Genomic DNA, 17,558 nt, shown 5'->3' with positions numbered 1-17,558 from the left:
CGTCCTGTTTTCTAGACGTGGAGTTCTCTGGCTTCCTCGGCCACAGGCTGAGTTTTTCGGTTCTAGGTTCGCGAGTCGCCCTGATGTTTGAAGCTAGACAGCTCCCAGTCGGGCAGGGAGGGCGGGGGAGAGACCCGTGGCTCTTCTCCTTAATTGTACTTCGAGCCTGTATTGTCTCTCATTTCGCCACCTACGCTTCCTCAGTCTGGTCTCCAAAGTCACTGCAAATTTCCTTGCGATACATACATCACACAAAAGATCAGGTAACAACGTGCTCGGAGCCATTAAGAGTCTGAGCTTAGGGCAGCCCTGGCTCTGGGGCGGCTCCCCCTCCAGCCACTCCCCAGGCTGGAAAACCAGACTGTGTTGGGGGAGCCGGAAATAACCCCGTTTGCTGCGGAGCGGCAGGGCGGGGGCGCCGGCGCAAAGGCAGGCCGGGCAGGCCGTGGCGTTGAGAGGGCCATGTTCACAGGCCCTGGGGGTTTCACGCTTGCTGAGCTTGGGGGCCTGGCTCCTGGTGTGGTGTGCAGGGATCCCAGATACCCACCTTGGGTGGGGGTAGTACGCGGGTCTCCTCGCGGCAGGCAGGAGAGCTCAGTTTCTGCTTCCAGCGCAGGCCTTAGCTAGGAGGAGTTGTGTGTGTGTGTGTTTTTTCCCAACAAAGAGGGATCAGGAGAGATGGGGGGGGGAGTAGAAGGGGAACCAGGGAGGGGGCGGGGAAGGGGAGAGGGCAGCGAAGGGATGAAATGAGCCCATTTCAGGGGAGAAGGAAAATGAAAGCATCGGTGCAGGGCCTCCTCGGTTCAGGGCCGGTGCTGTGGAGCAGTAAGCGGACTCTCTGCCTGCGGCGGCCCGAATAGCCCGCTGGGGGCACAGGGGAAAGCCTGTTTTAAATTTAATCCGAACTTGACGGTGTGGATTGAACCGGAGGGAATTTAAATCATTAAAAGGGAGACACTCGGCAGGGGGAGGGGGATGATGACTCTAACCTATCTGTTTGTCTGTCCTTCCCACGGCGGTAGCTTGATTGTGGTCTCAGTTGCCCAGGCTTGAGGTGATAGAGGAAGTGTACCCCTCCCCACTCAGGGGGACTCCTCTCCTGTAACCCCCTGAAACTGTTGAGGGTGTAAGGTGACCGGTAAGAACTCCAGTAAATACAGAACAGCCAGCTAGAGCTGGGCTTTTCCCTCCCCAACAGTTTTTCCTCCCGGCTCTCTCAGGTTGCCCCAGTGGTGCTAAGGAAAATTGAAAGGCATGGTGTAGATGAGAGGGAGTCCTGGAATAGGAGATTCAGCAGGAGTAATTGAACCCCAAGATTGAACCGCTCCTTTTTGGTGTCCCCACACCCTTGCCCCCACATCTTTACAAGCCTAGATTTAGAGGAAGCATGAAAGCCTACTTCCCATCGCTGACCTGACAGTTTTTAAATGTGAAACATGGGAGTCACAATCCACAGGCAGGACCTGGGCCTAGTGGGTTCTGGACTCCCAGTCTCTACTAGATCCCTTCCTTAAGGCTACTTCTTTCTGGGAGGCATGGACTGAATGGGGCATTGGCTAGGAGGGGCCTGTGGGCGAGGCCTACTTCCTAGTCCACAGCTGTGTCTTGCATCTGAGTGGGGAGGGTCTGGAGTTCTTGATCCCCAAAGGAAGGAAAGGCAACAGTCTCTCTTCTGCTTCCTGGGGGATTTGACGGCAGCAGGGATCACTGGGTGGTGCTTCTGACTGCCCAGCTGCAGCAGTCTCTGCAGGGTAGGCAGGCTGGGTGTGCAGGCTGCTGAGGGATCGAAACGAAGGCGGTATGCATAGGGAGCAGGAGAGAAGGGAACATCTCATCACAGTCAGGATGTCTATAAGAAGGACTCTCTCAAATAGAAGAGTCCCAGAGAAGAGGGTTCTTAAGGACTTCTGTTTAGGACAGCTGAGGTACAGGCAGACAGGCCCTGTTGCCTAGTGAAGATGCAGGGCAAAGCAGGCATGGTATCTCTTCCCCTTTCTGTTTCTGCCTCTTTGACTAGAATGTGGCTTAGCTCCCAGCAGCTGGAGTGATGGCTGGGCTAATGTCAGATTCTGTGTCTCGGAGGCCTAGGATACCCACCGTTGCAGGTCTCCCAGAGGGGCAGGAAAGGAGGCCTCTTACTCCTTTGTGTCCAGACAAGTGGCCGCCGCGCCCGGAGCGGTCCCGCGGCAAAGCCCGACAAGCAAGAGAGCTGCACAATGCCATGTCTGCTCCGGCGGCTCTGCCAGCCCGCATCCTGCCCTGTACTGCCTGCGCCTCATGCTCTCCCTCCCTAGCTTTTGAGAGCCTTCCTTTCCTTGCTCTTAGGTCTCTTCATCTTGCCTTCCTTCTCTCCCTTAATATCCTCTCTCTCTCTCTCTCTCTCTCTCTCTCTCTCTCTCTCTCTCTCTCTCTCTCTCTCTCCCTCCCTCCCTCCCTCCCTCATTATTCTAACCCTCCGGTTCTATTTTTCCTTCCTCCAGCCTGGAGACCTGTTTAAATTGGTCTGTCAGGCTCTGACTCTCTTAGGCTCTGTCCCTTGATGTCCTCTTGGCCACAGTCTGGCCCGGGGCCCCCACTGAAGACTAAATGTCTGTTCTCAAGGCTGCTAGCAATCGCCCAAGAGTCAGGCAGGGTCCCTAGTCACCCATGGCTGGGGGAGGTGCTGATTATACTGGGGATTTGGAGAAAGCCTCTGCAGAACTGGAACCCTCTGTCTGTTCCTTGAACTAGAGAGGGATTTTTTGATTGACAGCTAACATGACTACATCAAGGCCAAAGAGATACTCTGTTTCTTACTGTAATTTGGAATTTACAGCTAGTCCAGCCCAAAGAAAAAGACAGTGAGAGCTGAGAAGAATTAGTCTGAGGCTCGAGTGCCTTTCCCTAGCCATACACTTCCCTGAAAACCCACCCCATACCTCAAAAAATAAAAAAATGAAAAAAATGCAGCCCTGATATATCGAAAAGGGAAGAACCAGAGGAGGGGCCCACAGGCATTGGGGGAGGGCTCCTGCAGTTCTTGAGTCTCTCCTAAGAACTACAGCTATACCCTCTTCCCTACTTTCTTGCCCCCTAATACACATACCATCCTCTCTAGCACTTCCCCAGCTTGGAAGAGATTAAGGGGAGAAATGTAGGACTTGGACTTTGGACTGGTCCTGGGGACTGGAGAGAGGAAGAAGGGTAGACTTGACTGGGTCTGGGAAGCCACATAGCCTGCTTCCTTCAGAGTTTGCATTCTAGCCTCAGCCCCTGTCTTGTTTCCCTTCGCATGGACTCTTCTCTCTGAACCTGGGACTGCACCCTGATTGCTCATATGCAATTCTACCCTGCCTGGGTGCATTATGTCTCTAGGGATAGCACCTGTCCCTCCATCCCCGCAACCAACCTTTGCCCCCTCTCCTACACCCATACTGAGGATTTTTCTGCCTCCCCAAAGCCTTCCATTTGCTAAACCACCATGGGGGGTCTGCTGAAAGCCTAGGCTGTGCATGCAACAAACCCCAAATCCAAGGGGGAGGACAGCAGTCGACTTATGAGAAGGGTGGGATCCAAGTTGCCTGATAATTCCTTTCAATCACACAGCCACCTCCAGAGTTCTTCCATCCGACCCCAAGAAATCGCCTTCCCCCATCCCTTCGTTGCCTTTTTCTGTTCCAAAAACAGCCTACAATTTTATTTAATGAAAGACACATTTATGAACAATCAAATGATCCTCATAAAAATTTTATTGAAGGACGTAAAAACAAGCTACTTGCCCACGACCGAGGTCGCTCTCTCGCTTTGCCTGTTCTCACCCTGGCTTTCTGCAGAACCTCCGAGTGACTTCTCTTTTTTTGGGGGGGTGAGGTGTTACAGAGATGGACCTGGGGGCAAAGGAAGGTGAGCAGGCAGATGGGATGCCCCACTTAAGTTGTGTAGTTCTCTCCTTGACTTCTTCAAGCTGGCAAAGAAACAGAGACAATAAATTTGAATAAAGGCTTATATATCTGTGCCAAAGCAAGAGGAGACCTGTGAAGGTGATGATAAAGGTGTGTGAGATCCCCAAGTTCTACCTCCCCCACCCAATAGACCACCTTTTCCAAGCTTCCCACACCCTAGATTTGGGGAGCTAAGCTGGCCAGTGGCAGAAGAACTCTCCCCTTTCCCTCCTTCCCTCCCTCCATCCTAGTTTGTTCAGTCCCCTCCCACCCTCCCTCCCTCGCTGCCTGTGCTGCTGTTCCTGAAAGAAATACATACATACACCGTATTTAAAAACGCATTTTTAAAAGCCACGTTCCGAACTGACAATCGCAGATCTCTGCTCACTCAGAGACTGCAGGAGCAGCGGGGCCGACAGAGATAGATTACGTCAAGAAATAGTTCCTCCACCTACCTCGTCCGGCCTCCCCGCCCCTATGGGGCTCCCCGAGCCCAGCTCAGCCCTGGGGGTCCAGGAACCCTGGCTTCTGGGACTGGCATTTTCACCTTTTTTTTTAAATCCTCATGGTAGGGGGAGCCATCTGCTTTTGGCTGCACATGGTCAAAGGGGGGGTTCCCTGATGAGATATGAGTCATCCGGAGTGGGGTGTCCGGCGCCTTGGGTCCAGAGTTGCAGGTCGTCAGGAAAACGCAGGTCGCGGGGATCAGCAGAGAGAAGGGGGTGGTAAAGGGGGGAAAAAGCAAGGGGAAAAAAAGCCCCTGCGCATTGATCCGCGCCGTATTTTTGGGTAAATACGATCACGTGGGGGCTGGGGAACCAATGAGCTGCCGGGAAAAGGCTGGAAAAATAATTACCTGCCTTGATTGTTCTGTGAGCAGATAAAAAGTACATATACAGTTCATACAATAATCTTATGTATGTAAAACCCTGTTACGATGTCGGCGACGGGGCCCATCAGTAACTATTACGTGGACTCGCTCATCTCTCACGACAATGAAGACCTCCTAGCGTCCAGGTTTCCGGCCACCGGGGCTCACCCTGCCGCCGCCAGACCCAGCGGCTTGGTGCCGGACTGTAGTGATTTTCCGTCCTGTAGCTTCGCGCCCAAGCCGGCCGTGTTCAGCACGTCGTGGGCGCCCGTGCCCTCGCAGTCGTCCGTGGTCTATCACCCGTACGGCCCCCAGCCCCACCTCGGCGCCGACACGCGCTACATGCGGACTTGGCTCGAGCCGCTGTCCGGCGCCGTCTCCTTCCCCAGCTTCCCGGCCGGGGGCCGTCACTATGCCCTCAAGCCCGACGCCTACCCCGGGCGCCGCGCCGACTGCGGCCCAGGCGACGGCCGCAGCTACCCGGACTACATGTACGGCTCGCCCGGGGAGCTGCGCGACCGCGCCCCGCAGACGCTGCCCTCGCCCGAGGCGGACGCGCTGGCCGGCAGCAAGCACAAAGAGGAGAAGGCCGACCTGGACCCTAGTAAGTTGGGAGCAATTTTCCTTTACAACCGGCACAGGAGGGGAGGGGAGGCCAGGCGGGGGCAGCCGGATTACAGCCCGTCCTAGCGGCGCAGGCAGCGCGGGAGAGGGGCGAGGGCGAGGGGGCGAGGACTCAATAAAAGCGAATTACCTTGGGGAGCTCTCAGGGGCAGGAAGGTCTGAGAAGGGGGCCCAAGCAGCCAGGTTGGGAGAGGGCCAGCCAAAGGGACTTGTCTGCCAGAGGTTAGTTTTGAAGGAAGACTGCTGAGTCGCCCTCTTAGCTCAGGCTTTTTGGCTCAGTGGTCACTTTCAAAAAATAAAATGCAAACAGGGACAGGGGTTGGACTGAGGGGCTGAGGTTCACTCTGTGGTTTGAGAAGGGACAGGGCAGGATGCTTGGAGCAAAAGGAGAGAAATTACCCCTACCTCTCAGCCAGCGTGGGGGTCTTCATCTCACTAGGGTTTATAAAACAGAAGGTCCACTGAATTTTCCCTCGGGAGAAGAATCTGGGGGAACTTAGGCCAAGACTTCCAGACATAAGTGGGAGAGAAGTAAGGTCCGAGTATCCGTAAACTTGAAAAGCCACTTTTAAGTGTCCACAGGAGAAAGAGTTGTGAATGGGACTCAAGAATATGGGGAAGGATCTTCAGATTAAAGATTAAAGAACCACACACACACACACACACACACACACACACACACGAGAGAGAGAGAGAGAGAGAGAGAGAGAGAGAGAGAGAGAGAGAGAGAGAGAGAGAGAGAGAGAGAGAGTCCTAGTCTGAGTGTTGCACAGAAGGGGGAGGCTGGCTAGGGTAGGTGAAGAGGTGGGGGCAGGTGTAGGATGCCAGGTCAAAGAAAGAAGGGGAAACAGCAGGGGAAAGGTGCAGCCCCCTGGGTGTGAGGAAGTGTCTGGGGATCCCCAGGAGGAGACTTCAGGAAATCTTTTCCTCTAGCTCCATAAGGGGCCAGGGCCTAATTATACCCCTCTGAAGGCTTCCCTCCCTGCCTTCAGCTACTCCCATAAACCTGAAATTGGAGGCTTGTCTCCTGCAGAGCCCATCCTAGAGCTGGCTGGAGGGGGGGTGGGGGGGACAGCACAGTGGAGACCAACAGGGGGCTAAGATATGGGGGAGTCTTTCTCCAAGGCCAGCAGCTCTCTCTGAGGAGAGGGGAAGGTTTAACCCTGATAATTCGCCTCAGCAGGGTTGAATTCTGAGCGGGAGAACACTGGAAAGAGGTGAGGGTTTAGGGACTCTCAGGGTCAGGAAAAATCTGTGAAATTTCAGGACTTGGTCATGGGCTGTGAGGATGGGAGGGGGCGGAGGAGGAGGGAAGCGGGGAGGAGAGGGACCTTGCTATAAAAATAAAAAACAAGAGAGAGAGAAGCGTTTATGGGCCTATGAAACAGTTGGGAATTTGGACTTTTTATGAGGATATTCTCAGATTACTACTCTTGAAGCTGAGGACCAGACTGTGGGGGCTTTGGTAGCTTCAATTTTACTACAGTTTTAGGTGTTGGAAACTGAACAAGGAGGGGATATGGGGAGGGAGAAGAATGCAAAAGAGAAAGGAGGAAAATGCCTAAAGCAAAACCTGTCCAAATTCAGGTTCAATTTTTGAGTTTAGGGAGCTTGGCTAAGCCTGGGGGTGGAGTGACAAGCCCTGAGCTGGAAGGGGACTCTGCTGACCCTTGCCTGTGCTTGGCCCCCCAGGCAACCCCGTGGCCAACTGGATCCACGCCCGTTCCACAAGGAAGAAGCGCTGCCCCTACACCAAGTACCAGACGCTGGAACTGGAGAAGGAGTTTCTCTTCAATATGTATTTAACCAGGGACCGACGATACGAGGTGGCCCGTGTCCTCAATCTCACTGAGCGGCAGGTCAAAATCTGGTTTCAGAATCGGAGGATGAAGATGAAAAAGATGAATAAGGAGAAAACCGACAAGGAGCAATCCTAAGCTCTGCCCCAGCCTGCTGCCTCGGCACAGCCAAGGGAAACACAAAAACCCCACAAAAAAGCCCCAACCCAGGCGGGAGAAAGCACGAAAGAAAAGGAAAGAGCAAGATAGAGAAAAGCCCATCGTCTTGAAAAGAAAAAAAAAAAGGAAGGGGAAAAATGCAAACTCTTGCGATGTGGGAGGGTTAAGTGTTGAGAAATTGGTGTTTAGAGTTAGTTCTATCCAGCAAGGAGGAGGCAGGAGAAACGGCATTCTCTTCCCCCCAGCGCAACCGCAACCGAAATAAATGACACACACAAATGTGATTTCTTTCCTTCTTTCTTCAGAGAAGCCAGTATTTGAATTTCTCTGTCTTTTTCTGTCTGTCTATGTCTCTCTGTCCATGTCTCTCTCTCTGTCTCTGTCTTTCTCTCCTATTTGGTCTGATCCTGGGCCTTGGGAGCTCTACAGGCAGATTTCGTACAAAAAGACACACACAATGATGACTCCCAGCCCAGAGCTGAGGGATGAGGGCCGGACCGTGCTGCCGGCTGGGTCAGGTTGCACAGGCAGGCTGGTGCCTGAGGCTTGTACAGCAGGGTTCTTGTCACCGCAGTATCCCTCTCCAGCATCTGTCCTGTGATGTGCTTCTGTTTGTTACAGTAGAACAACTCTGTTAATATATCGAAGTCACTTTAAAAACCAGAAACCCAACTGCATCTAGTTCTCGTCATTATTTCTCTTCCCCCGTGCTTGAATGCTCTAAGGGAAGCAGGAGCCAGAGAAGGAGCACCCTCTACCTCAGAAGGGCACATGCCTGCAGCTTCTCTCCAGGCAGGGCAGAACGGGGAGGGGGGCTCCCGGGGAGGGGTGGAGGCAGCTGAGGCAGAGGCCTAGCTTGTGTCTGTCCCGGCTGGCTGCCTGTGAGTTTCCTAGTGGCTTGATGGAGTGTGTGGGGAAACACTGCTTGAATGGTTTTGCTGGCTGTAATTAATTGTAGTAATTTATGAGTACATGAGATGGGAGAGAAGAGATAGGTGAAGATGAAAGTTGGGTGCTGGGTGAAGGCCCAGGCTGGCTTCTTGCCTGGTTCCTTTGGTGCTGTGGTGCTTTCAGGGTTGGCTGAGAAAGAAGGCTAGCGAGATGCTCAGCTAGGAGGAAAGGCCATGCAGGCCTCAGGGGGCACTGAGTACTGAATGGAGAGGGAGGAAGGGAGGAAGGAAAATACAAGAAAAAGAAGACCTGAGGGAGGGAAGAAGAAAGGAAAGAAAGAGGGCAGGAGGAAATAATGACGTGGGAAAGGGGGGAAACTGGAGGGCAAAGTGAATATAACAATTAATTTCTTCTCAATGGATTCATCCCCAGCTCTCCTCTCTTACTTCTCCCCACCCCCATGTGTAGTTTGAATGTTGGTAAGGGTGACTGAGGTCATGCTAAGTAATACTCCTAGGGAGTGGTGAAGCCAGGTTCCAAGGGAGCTGGTTAGGGATTATCCAGGACTGGGATGCTCTCTGGAGGCTGTTGGACCCCAAGCACAGAGGTGTGGTGATGTGTACATAACAGCCTAGTGGGACTGGGTGACCCTCCTCTAGAATCTTCTCTCTCTGGAGCTAGCAGTTTTCATGAGGCTAATCAGAAGCAGACAGAGTTGCTGGGGCAGTCTCAGCCCAGCACCCCTTTTCTCGGAAATCCCCCAATCTGGAAACTATTAAAATTAGACTGTTTGAAATATAGCCCTTTAATATCTCAGGCTGTCCACTCTGCCAGAGACACTACCCGGAGGACACCATCTAAAAGAATACAACTGGGGGTTCCATTTGTTCCTCCCCCAAAGCATCCCTTGGTGCATTGGTGGACACTTGTAGGGACAGCCCCTGCCCCATTATTTGAGTCACCTGCCCTATTCTTCCAATTTGGAGGACTGGAGGAAAGTGAGAAGGGTTGGAACTTTTGTTTTGTTGATATTGAGGAGCAGGCAATCAAGTGGCAACAACAGACTTGGTTGCCTTTAATATATTCATTTTTTCTTGCTTAGTAGACCTCACTTCCACTCCTGAGCTCTCATATTCCCTGGTCTTTTGGAAAGATGCTTCGCCTATATTTTGCTTACTCCCTTACTCTTCCCTTTGGCCTTTCTGCTGTTCTGTAACCCTGGCCTAAGTTCCATACTTAATGGAAGCCAAAACACCCTTCTCTCCCTTAGTCTGGACCATCAAGAGCCAGGATGTGGGCTTCTTTCCTTGCCTGAGCTCAGTGCTGTTTCCGGCTTCTACCCCGCCCCTGCTCCAAGGCCCTGAAGCCTTCTCCATCAGCATGGCCTGCTTCCTGAAGCCTGCCTGCTGGAAAGAGTGCCTCAGAGCTTGTAAGACCCAGAAGAAGATGGGTTTTAGAGAAGGCTCACTCTTTAATCCCGGTTTCCACATCCAGGTCAGGATTAGATTCAATTTTATTCATTTCCATTTGTGAATTAAAACAACACAACACACATCTGGGGAGAGAAATGAAAGCAAGCCAGGAGAGGGGCTGGCAAAAGTCCTCTCCCCTCATGTTCCCTCCCACCTCTCCTCTGCTCCTTTGTCAGAATCACAAAACCCCAAAGGTTGTCCCACTTGGGAAGGCAGCGGATAGGTACATTTCCGTAGCCCAGAAATGCCACTTTTATGGCCCTGTTTGTCTCCCTGCTCCGGGTTCTGAATGGGGCCGAACAAAACAGCCGCGCGGAGCTGGCTAGACGTCTGGGCTTAATTGTTTTATGGTTTAAATAAGGTGGACACTCTTTCCTTTGAAATCGGATTATAGGAATGTTTTGTCTATAGCCCACGGAGATCAGGATCTCTCTGGCTGAGAAGCAGAGGTGAAGAGCGAGCACGCACGCTAGGGTTGGGCTACAAACCAGGGATGGGGGCAGCCTGGAACAGTCAGAGTCCCATCCTGAAGTCTCGCAGGAGCGGTGGAATAGGCTGTGCATCCGGGTAAGAGGGACAGAGAGTGCTGAGAGCAGAAAGTCCTGAGAGCTTCGGATGGGGTGGTGCATTCTCGTGCGCAAAGGGATTTCTAGCTTAGAAAAAGCCTGAATGGCGGAGATTGCAGCTATTCCTTTGCAATGTCTCTTTATTACAGAAGGGGGGGGGGTTACAAAAAGAGGACAGTGTGGAACCTTTCACAAGGTTTCTTTAAAGAATTTAGAAAACCAAAGAACAGAGGAAACTACCTGCCTGGGAATCTCTCTCCTTCGCATCGTTTTAGAGGCTTCTTCTTCTCAACTTGCCACCTTTCAGCTCGGTCTTGGACCTCTGCTGGCTTTTCCTCAGTCAGATTGCATTGGAGCAAGTGGACACGAGGTGGCGCTGTTGCTCAATGTTAGAGGCAGAGGTGCCCCCAGACCGGCCTGGCCTACTGACATTTGAGGCCAGATTGGAAGCTTCAGCCAGAAAGCCCCTGGCTTCTGCCGGCTTCGGCCCCACTGCCTCTGAACAAATCAACCCTCTCACCTGCGAGGTGTAAATAATTCGTGAGTGGCAGCAGGAGATGCGCTCTCGCTTTACCGGAGAGAGTTCAGGAGGCAAAGAGGGCAGGCATCAAAAATAATCGCTGGTGGAGATAAGGAGCAGGTAATTAACCCAAAAAGGCGGAATGACCCGAGCAAACGAACATAAATCCGTGGTACCTAAGAGGGTGATGCAGGCCTCGGGTAGAGGGACAGAGCGGCCCCGGCGAGGACGGCTGCTTGTGGCTTCTTTATTTCCAGGCTCAGAGAGCAAAATAAACCAGATAAGTGTAAAAGAAAAACAAACAAATAAATAAATAAACGAAACATGAGAGAAGCTTCCAAAGAGGAAACCAAGTCCAACCAAGGCTTACAGGGCTGATGGGTTCTCCGGAAAGGCGGTGGTGATAGCATGCTCAGGACAGCCGCATTCCAAGACACAAAGGCCCAGAAGAATAGCTCGTTAGCAGGGATTTTGCTGGACCATAAAATCTGGAAATAGATTCCCACACCCCCTAAAAGATAAGGCACAAGCCCCAAAGAGGATCCGGACCCTCTGAGCCTCCTCTTTCCAGTCAGAGAAGAGAAAGTATTTATGGCAGCTCCCATGGTCAGATGCTAGGAAACCAGAATCTACTGTGTTCAGCTCTGCACTGTGCAGACTCTCAGATCGACCAAGGCTGGAACCAAAGATGCAGCAGGCTCTGCTGGGGTGGAGATGCTCTGGGGTGCCCCCCATTGCTCTGGACCCTAGTGGGAGCCTCAGCCCTGACACAGCACTTCTGGACCTTTCCCTCCTGCTGCTTCAGAGCTAGAGTTCTGTGTCTAAGAGTTTGGGCAGCTCCTAAGTTCAATAGCGGTGAGTTCCCTAAATGCAAAAGATCCCAGTAGGGGCCAGGGTACCAGTGAATCTCCTTTAAGATTCTGGCTGAGAGTAATCATTTCTCCAATAATTATTTAAATAATAAAGGGACATGGGAGAGCTGCTCTTTCTATCCTGTCTTGTCCTGCTATTCTTCCCGAGCCAGCCCAGAGGTGGTTCCAGATGGAGATGGGAAAGAAGAGGTCTAGTTTTCTAACCATGTCCTTCCTTGCCCAACCCTGAAAGCCCAGGATGAGGAAGAAAACAGGTAGTGTTTTTTTTTCTTGATGCAAAAACCTACAAATGTATATATTTATCAAGCATTCTGTTCATGGACTTGGAGTACACATGTATGTACAGGTCTGTGTGTCAGGAAGGTCATGTCCAGGGATGTGTATAGCTAGTGTAAAATGAACATACACTTGATATGTCTCTGGGTATAAGGATAGTATATACTCTGTGTGTGTGTGTGTGTGTGTGTGTGTGTGTATGTGTCTTGATTGTACTCCAGGGTGGCCTAGTAACAGCCTCATATACTGTGGAGGAAGAAGACAGGAAAAAGCATTCTTATTCATCTTCATTCACGAGCACAATAGCACACATGCACACACATCGCCTTCATGCTTTCTCTTTTCTCCCTGTATTAAGCCAACATACCCATAGACACTGTGGCCAGGGAAGGGTGTTGATGGACCAAGGTTATTTTTTTCCATTAGAATTAACTTGAATTTGTTCAGTCTTAGGCATAGGGATATATGCACCCCTCCCTGAAAGTGTGGGTAAATATTTAAAGAGTGTCTGTTGACAGTTCCCATCCACATCCTGGCCCCAGGCAGCCTGCCTGAAGAAGAGGGGGGAGCAGAGAAGCCTGAGGGCCCCTCTAGGTTGAGCTGGCATTTCCTATGGGGGGGTGGTTTATGAGAACCAGTAAGAGGCCTACTCCTGCTCCCTTCAGCACAGCTATAGTCTCCTAAACAGAAATGTCTTGGGTTAGGCTAGGCAGAAGCCTGGGCACTCAGTCTATTCCTCTCTGTCCCCATAAACAGCATTGCTGCCAGATTCTCCCAGCCAAGCTTGCTTGGGTTTCCTTCTCCTCGGAGGAGCTGCTTTCTGTCAGGGTAGTGTGGTCTTGCTAGGGTACATGGAGTGCCCCCTCCTCTACCCATAGCAGTCAAGGAACAAGAGTCTTCAGAAGGCAGGGCAGCTTCAAACCCTGGGGAGAGGCCAGAGGCTGGAGGGTCTGCAACCTGAAGTCTGGGTTAAGTCCCCAGACTTCAGAAACCCCAAGGTAGTTCAAGTAGGTTAAAGGCTCAGCCCTGACTTACATAGGCTCGCCCACTGGGGTCTTCTACCTGTTGAGGTAACCTGAGTTGACCTGCTGGCCCAGGTATCTCTCAAAAAGGAAAGAAAAGAGGGTGCACCCTCAAACTAGAGTGAGCACCTTGGAAAAGCTGGCTTCAGTCATTAGCTGGGGTTGGCTCACCACCCCCTACACACACACCACACCCCCATCCCTCCCCTCTCCTCCCTCCCTCTCCTCCAGGTCCCCCCTAGCCCTGAACCCCTCAACCCTCTCCCCCCTCTCCCCTCTCCCTCTCTCCCTCTCTCTCTCTCTCTCTCTCTCTCTCTCTCTCTCTCTCTCTCTCTCTCTCTCTCTCTCTCTCTCTCTCTCTCTCTCTCTCTTCTCTCTCTCTTGCTCGCTCGCTCACTCGCTCGCTCGCTCTCTCGCTCGCTCTCTCGCTCGCTCGCCTGTCTTCATGTCGTGGATTGATGAACGCGAATCGCGTGTAAGCGCCGCCACCGCCGGGAGTCTGAGGAATTCGCCTGGGCTGTTAGAGGAAAGAGCTAAGTGAGAGCGCGCGCTCTACCTACCGACAGTGAGCGGAGCCGCCGCCGCCCGAGCCCTCAGCCGGCACCGCGCCCCCACCTGCCCAGCCCCCAGCCCAGCAGCCCAGCCCGGGGGAGCCGGCCAGCTTGGGGTTCGGTCCCTGGGGGAGGGGAGTTTCGGGGATACCGGGCGGGGGAGCGTGAGCCAAGGGGAGGGGGCCTCGGGTTTTCATGTGCCCAGCATGAGCTCCTACTTCGTCAACCCCCTGTTCTCCAAATACAAAGGCGGCGAGTCCCTGGAACCGGCCTATTACGATTGCCGGTTCCCTCAGAGCGTGGGCAGGAGCCATGCGCTGGTGTATGGGCCCGGCGGCTCGGCGCCGGGCTTCCAGCACGCCTCGCACCACGTCCAAGACTTCTTCCACCACGGCACCTCCGGCATCTCCAACTCGGGCTACCAGCAGAACCCGTGCTCGCTAAGCTGCCACGGAGATGCCTCCAAATTCTATGGCTACGAGGCGCTCCCCAGACAGTCCCTTTATGGGGCTCAGCAAGAGGCGAGCGTGGTGCAATATCCCGACTGTAAATCCTCCGCCAACACTAACAGTAGCGAAGGACAAGGCCACTTAAATCAGAACTCGTCTCCCAGCCTCATGTTTCCATGGATGAGACCCCACGGTGAGAAGCCTTTTCTCTTTCCCCCTTGGTCTCCCGCGCTCCGGGGTCTTCCCCCCTCCCTTGCCTCCTTTTTGTCTGCCCTTGCTTTCCTTCCTGGCTTTGGGGGTCTCTCCCACTCCACTCCCGTGCCTGGGTGGGTTCGTGAAGGTTGAAAAGGCTTGGCTGGGGGTGGGGCGGGGGGCACCTGAGGCATTGTGAATGTTGGGGTGAAGGTGGGAGAAAGGTAATGTGTGGGTGCTAAGGGTTAAAAACCATTTCCTCCATCCCTTCTCTCTCTCTCCCTCTCCCCAACTCTAAAGTCAAAGTTGGGGAGATGATTGACAAGGGCATCCTGAGTAAACTGAGGTTATCAGTCTTTGGGGTCGGTAGCCAGTTTTCCCAAGGACAGGGAGCCAGCCATTCCAAGACAGTGGCCAGACTGTAGGTGGAAAAGACCCTTTGCTGTCTCCCCCTAGCCAGAGAGAGCAGCAAGACCCTAAGGACAGGGACTCTGACTCTCTGGGTTCTCCACTTCTCCCCCTCAGAGAGACAGCCTAAAGGCCACTACCCCAACTTTTCCTTACTTCCTCCAGTTGCAGAGAAGACTGAAACCCTGAGAAGAAAATCAGTGCTCAAAAAGAGAGAGTAGGAACCTCTGAGGTCCAGGAGCCTAGTTAGGCTACCCTCCAATCAAGAGCTATGGGGTCTCTTGGAGAGCTGCTCAGGTCATGAGCCCCTCCAAGGGTGGCCCCTCATGGCCCAATTTCGAAGTACAGGGGAAGCATGAGGACAAGTTCCGGCAGGGATGGCCCTTGATTTATTTGTTGGTCTCCAGTTAGCAATCAGGCAGAGCTGTGATACATTCCAGGAGATCAATTTTTTTCTTATTGGAAAAGCCTTAGGCAGAGATAGACAAGGAGGGGACAGTGGGCAAAGACCCCTCTCCTTCAATCCCAGTCCTTTTCCTTTCTCTTGGAAACAGACTGTGTTCCTGGGCTCGCTTACTAAATGTCACTCTGCACTTGTAAACAAAGCTGTAAGGGCCAGGCTGTAGGCCTGAAGGACCCTGAAAGGTTCTCTTGCCCCCCTCAAGCTCTTCTTTTCAGTCAGCCACATCCTTACCCCCCCCTTCACCCTCCTCCCAAGGTGAAGGAAATCAAACCAAAACATCTATGGAAACTTTTCCTGCCCTTGCTTGCCTTCTGCTGTCGGTCTCATCGGCAGGAGGGGAAAAAATAGCAAGAGCAGAGGGGAACTTTGTGGGAGGCAGAGTAGCTGTGTAGGGGGTGGGGAATGGAGCCCCCACTCAGACATAACCAGACTGGGGTTCTGTTCTGTCCAGCTCCTGGGCGGCGCAGTGGACGACAAACTTACAGCCGGTATCAGACCTTGGAACTAGAGAAGGAGTTTCTCTTTAATCCTTATTTGACACGAAAGCGCCGGATTGAAGTCTCTCACGCCCTGGGACTGACCGAAAGACAAGTGAAGATCTGGTTCCAGAATCGAAGGATGAAGTGGAAAAAGGAGAACAACAAGGATAAACTGCCTGGGGCCCGGGATGAAGAGAAGGTGGAAGAAGAAGGGAATGAGGAAGAGGAGAAGGAAGAAGAGGAAAAGGAAGAAAATAAGGACTAGCAAAAGAGAGAGAGAACCCCCCCAGCAACTCCCTTGAAGTTTTGTTTTATGGTAGCAGATAAATTGAGAAGTTTACGACTGTCATTTGCTTTTATAGAGAATAGAATGACACTCACAACTCTAACTACCTGTCAGATACTTGCAGCTCTGCTTTTATTACCTTTGGACTTCCCCCGCTCTTTATTTGTTTGGGGGCATTGGGGGGGGCTGAGACGCAGGGAAAAGTTCTGCTCCACTCCATGCTCAGCACATACTCACTGGTCCCTGCTCCCACCTTCTGAGCCCTTTCTGAATTTTAAGGTCTAAGTCTTCTCACACACCCCACTTCTCCCCACACACCCTTTCACTGCTCCTGGTATTTATTTCAAAGGGGATCCCCCAGAAGATGTAGAAGATGGTTCTTGGCTTTGCTTGTATGCTAGGAATTAGAATACTGGATTAGCTTTTTTTTAAAGGAAAGAATAAACAAACAGAATAAAGGGGGATGAAAGGGAAAAATTTTTAAAGAAATAAAAGAAAAGATTCCCTTCCCCCTCTGAGGCTCCTTCCTTAGAAAATCCCCCTTGATTTTCTCCAGGAACCTTAGAATCTATCCATCCCCTTACTGAGTGAGGGGTAAACAGGGGCTTGCAATGGTCTCTAAAATCCTACCTATCCATGCCATAGTCACTTGGGCCCAAGCCTTCCTTGCTGTTTGAGTCTGTTCTTTTGGGCCGGCTTCCTCTGAGCTGTGTTAGTGTTTGTGCTCAGAAATCACCATAATCATGAAAATAATATGCTGATAAAAACTTTAATATACTACCTAAAGGGAACCTGCAATAATCTTGGGGAGGGAGAAAAGAGAGAAAAAATCCTACTACAGGAGGAAAAAAGAGAAAAAAAAGGAAAAAAGAAAGAAAAAAGAAAAAAAACTTCAACGTATTTTATCACTACCTATAGGAAGAATCCTGCTTTGAGAGTATTTGTAATGCAGTTTTGTTGTCCTTTGTTGCTGCTTATTTCACTAAGGAAAAACCCCAACAACTGAGACTGCCTAGCCCACTGGTCTTGTGCGCTTTTATTGTGCTTCTAACCCAGTAGAGTAGAACTAAACTGCACTGAATGTATAGTTACTCTGTCTTGAATTCTCTGTTTATGCAACGTGCTCGAAAGGAAAAAAACGTTAAAATATATCTATAATAATAATTTTGGGTCATTTGTCTTTATGTCCAGCTATGAATGTAGATTTTGTGTCCTGAAAGCCCTGTTCCTGGTCCAAGTACTTTGTATTGTATATGTGAGTCATAATAAAAAAATGAAAGAAGGAAAGAAATGGAGGCTGGAATGACTTGCTGTTTCTTTACAACTCTCCCTCATTTTCTACTCCTCCCCTCCTTACTCCCTTTCCCAGCCCTGCAAAATGCCTACACTGATCTGGCTTGGAACTCACGTGGAGAGATGCTTGGGAGTGGGGTGGAGAGGGCAGGCAGAGCTGGGAGGGCAGGTGACTGACCAGTGGGGGTTAAGAGGAGGAGGGAGGCAGAAAGTCTACTGGAAGGAAGAAGGATTACTTACACTAAGTACTAATGACAAACAAGAAGGTTTGCAGGTGCTGGGAATCCAGTGGGAAGATGGGAGCTCAAGCTTTAGCCCCTTCATTTCTGGGCTGGGTCCATACAAAGAGTCTGCCCCATGCTCCTCCAGTGACTTATGCCCTTTCTTCCGGGGGTCTGAGCTAAGGGTGAGATGGTGAGGTCCTTTTCTGATCATGTCTCTTGCT

At 51.8% G+C, this 17,558-nt stretch overlaps 2 protein-coding genes and 1 long non-coding RNA gene across 3 annotated transcripts; 2 read left to right on the top strand and 1 right to left on the bottom strand.

The window, feature by feature from the left end:
- Window positions 1–3,710: 3,710 nt before the first annotated feature.
- On the bottom strand, window positions 3,711–4,852 carry LOC121142852. The gene is made up of 2 exons (XR_005879963.1): window positions 4,468–4,852; window positions 3,711–3,943 (listed from the first exon to the last, which is right to left on the bottom strand). It is a non-coding gene; the product is annotated as an uncharacterized LOC121142852 (long non-coding RNA).
- On the top strand, window positions 4,774–7,442 carry Hoxc9 (homeobox C9). Its single transcript, XM_013111058.3, has 2 exons — window positions 4,774–5,395; window positions 7,108–7,442. Exons 1-2 carry the CDS (start codon window positions 4,858–4,860, stop codon window positions 7,350–7,352), a joined length of 783 nt encoding a protein of 260 aa, XP_012966512.1. The 5' UTR covers window positions 4,774–4,857; the 3' UTR covers window positions 7,353–7,442.
- Window positions 7,443–13,722: 6,280 nt separating this feature from the next.
- Window positions 13,723–17,098, top strand: Hoxc8 (homeobox C8). The gene is made up of 2 exons (XM_005067339.4): window positions 13,723–14,185; window positions 15,507–17,098. Exons 1-2 carry the CDS (start codon window positions 13,750–13,752, stop codon window positions 15,797–15,799), a joined length of 729 nt encoding a protein of 242 aa, XP_005067396.1. The 5' UTR covers window positions 13,723–13,749; the 3' UTR covers window positions 15,800–17,098.
- Window positions 17,099–17,558: the final 460 nt, after the last annotated feature.

Source organism: Mesocricetus auratus, unplaced genomic scaffold, assembly GCF_017639785.1.
Source record: "Mesocricetus auratus isolate SY011 unplaced genomic scaffold, BCM_Maur_2.0 Super-Scaffold_100010, whole genome shotgun sequence".
NCBI classification, from domain to species: domain Eukaryota; kingdom Metazoa; phylum Chordata; class Mammalia; order Rodentia; family Cricetidae; genus Mesocricetus; species Mesocricetus auratus.
Note: the sequence above shows the minus strand (reverse complement) of the source record. Positions and strands in the feature narration are given on the sequence as shown.

What these genes read in the sequence shown, in the direction of transcription:
- Hoxc8 (XM_005067339.4), top strand. Translation starts at nt 13,750, where the DNA reads ATGAGCTCCTACTTCGTCAACCCCCTGTTCTCCAAATACAAAGGCGGC. An exon ending in TCCATGGATGAGACCCCACG is followed by an intron (nt 14,186 to 15,506) that starts GTGAGAAGCCTT and finishes TGTTCTGTCCAG; the next exon opens with CTCCTGGGCGGCGCAGTGGA.
- Hoxc9 (XM_013111058.3), top strand. Translation starts at nt 4,858, where the DNA reads ATGTCGGCGACGGGGCCCATCAGTAACTATTACGTGGACTCGCTCATC. An exon ending in GAAGGCCGACCTGGACCCTA is followed by an intron (nt 5,396 to 7,107) that starts GTAAGTTGGGAG and finishes TTGGCCCCCCAG; the next exon opens with GCAACCCCGTGGCCAACTGG.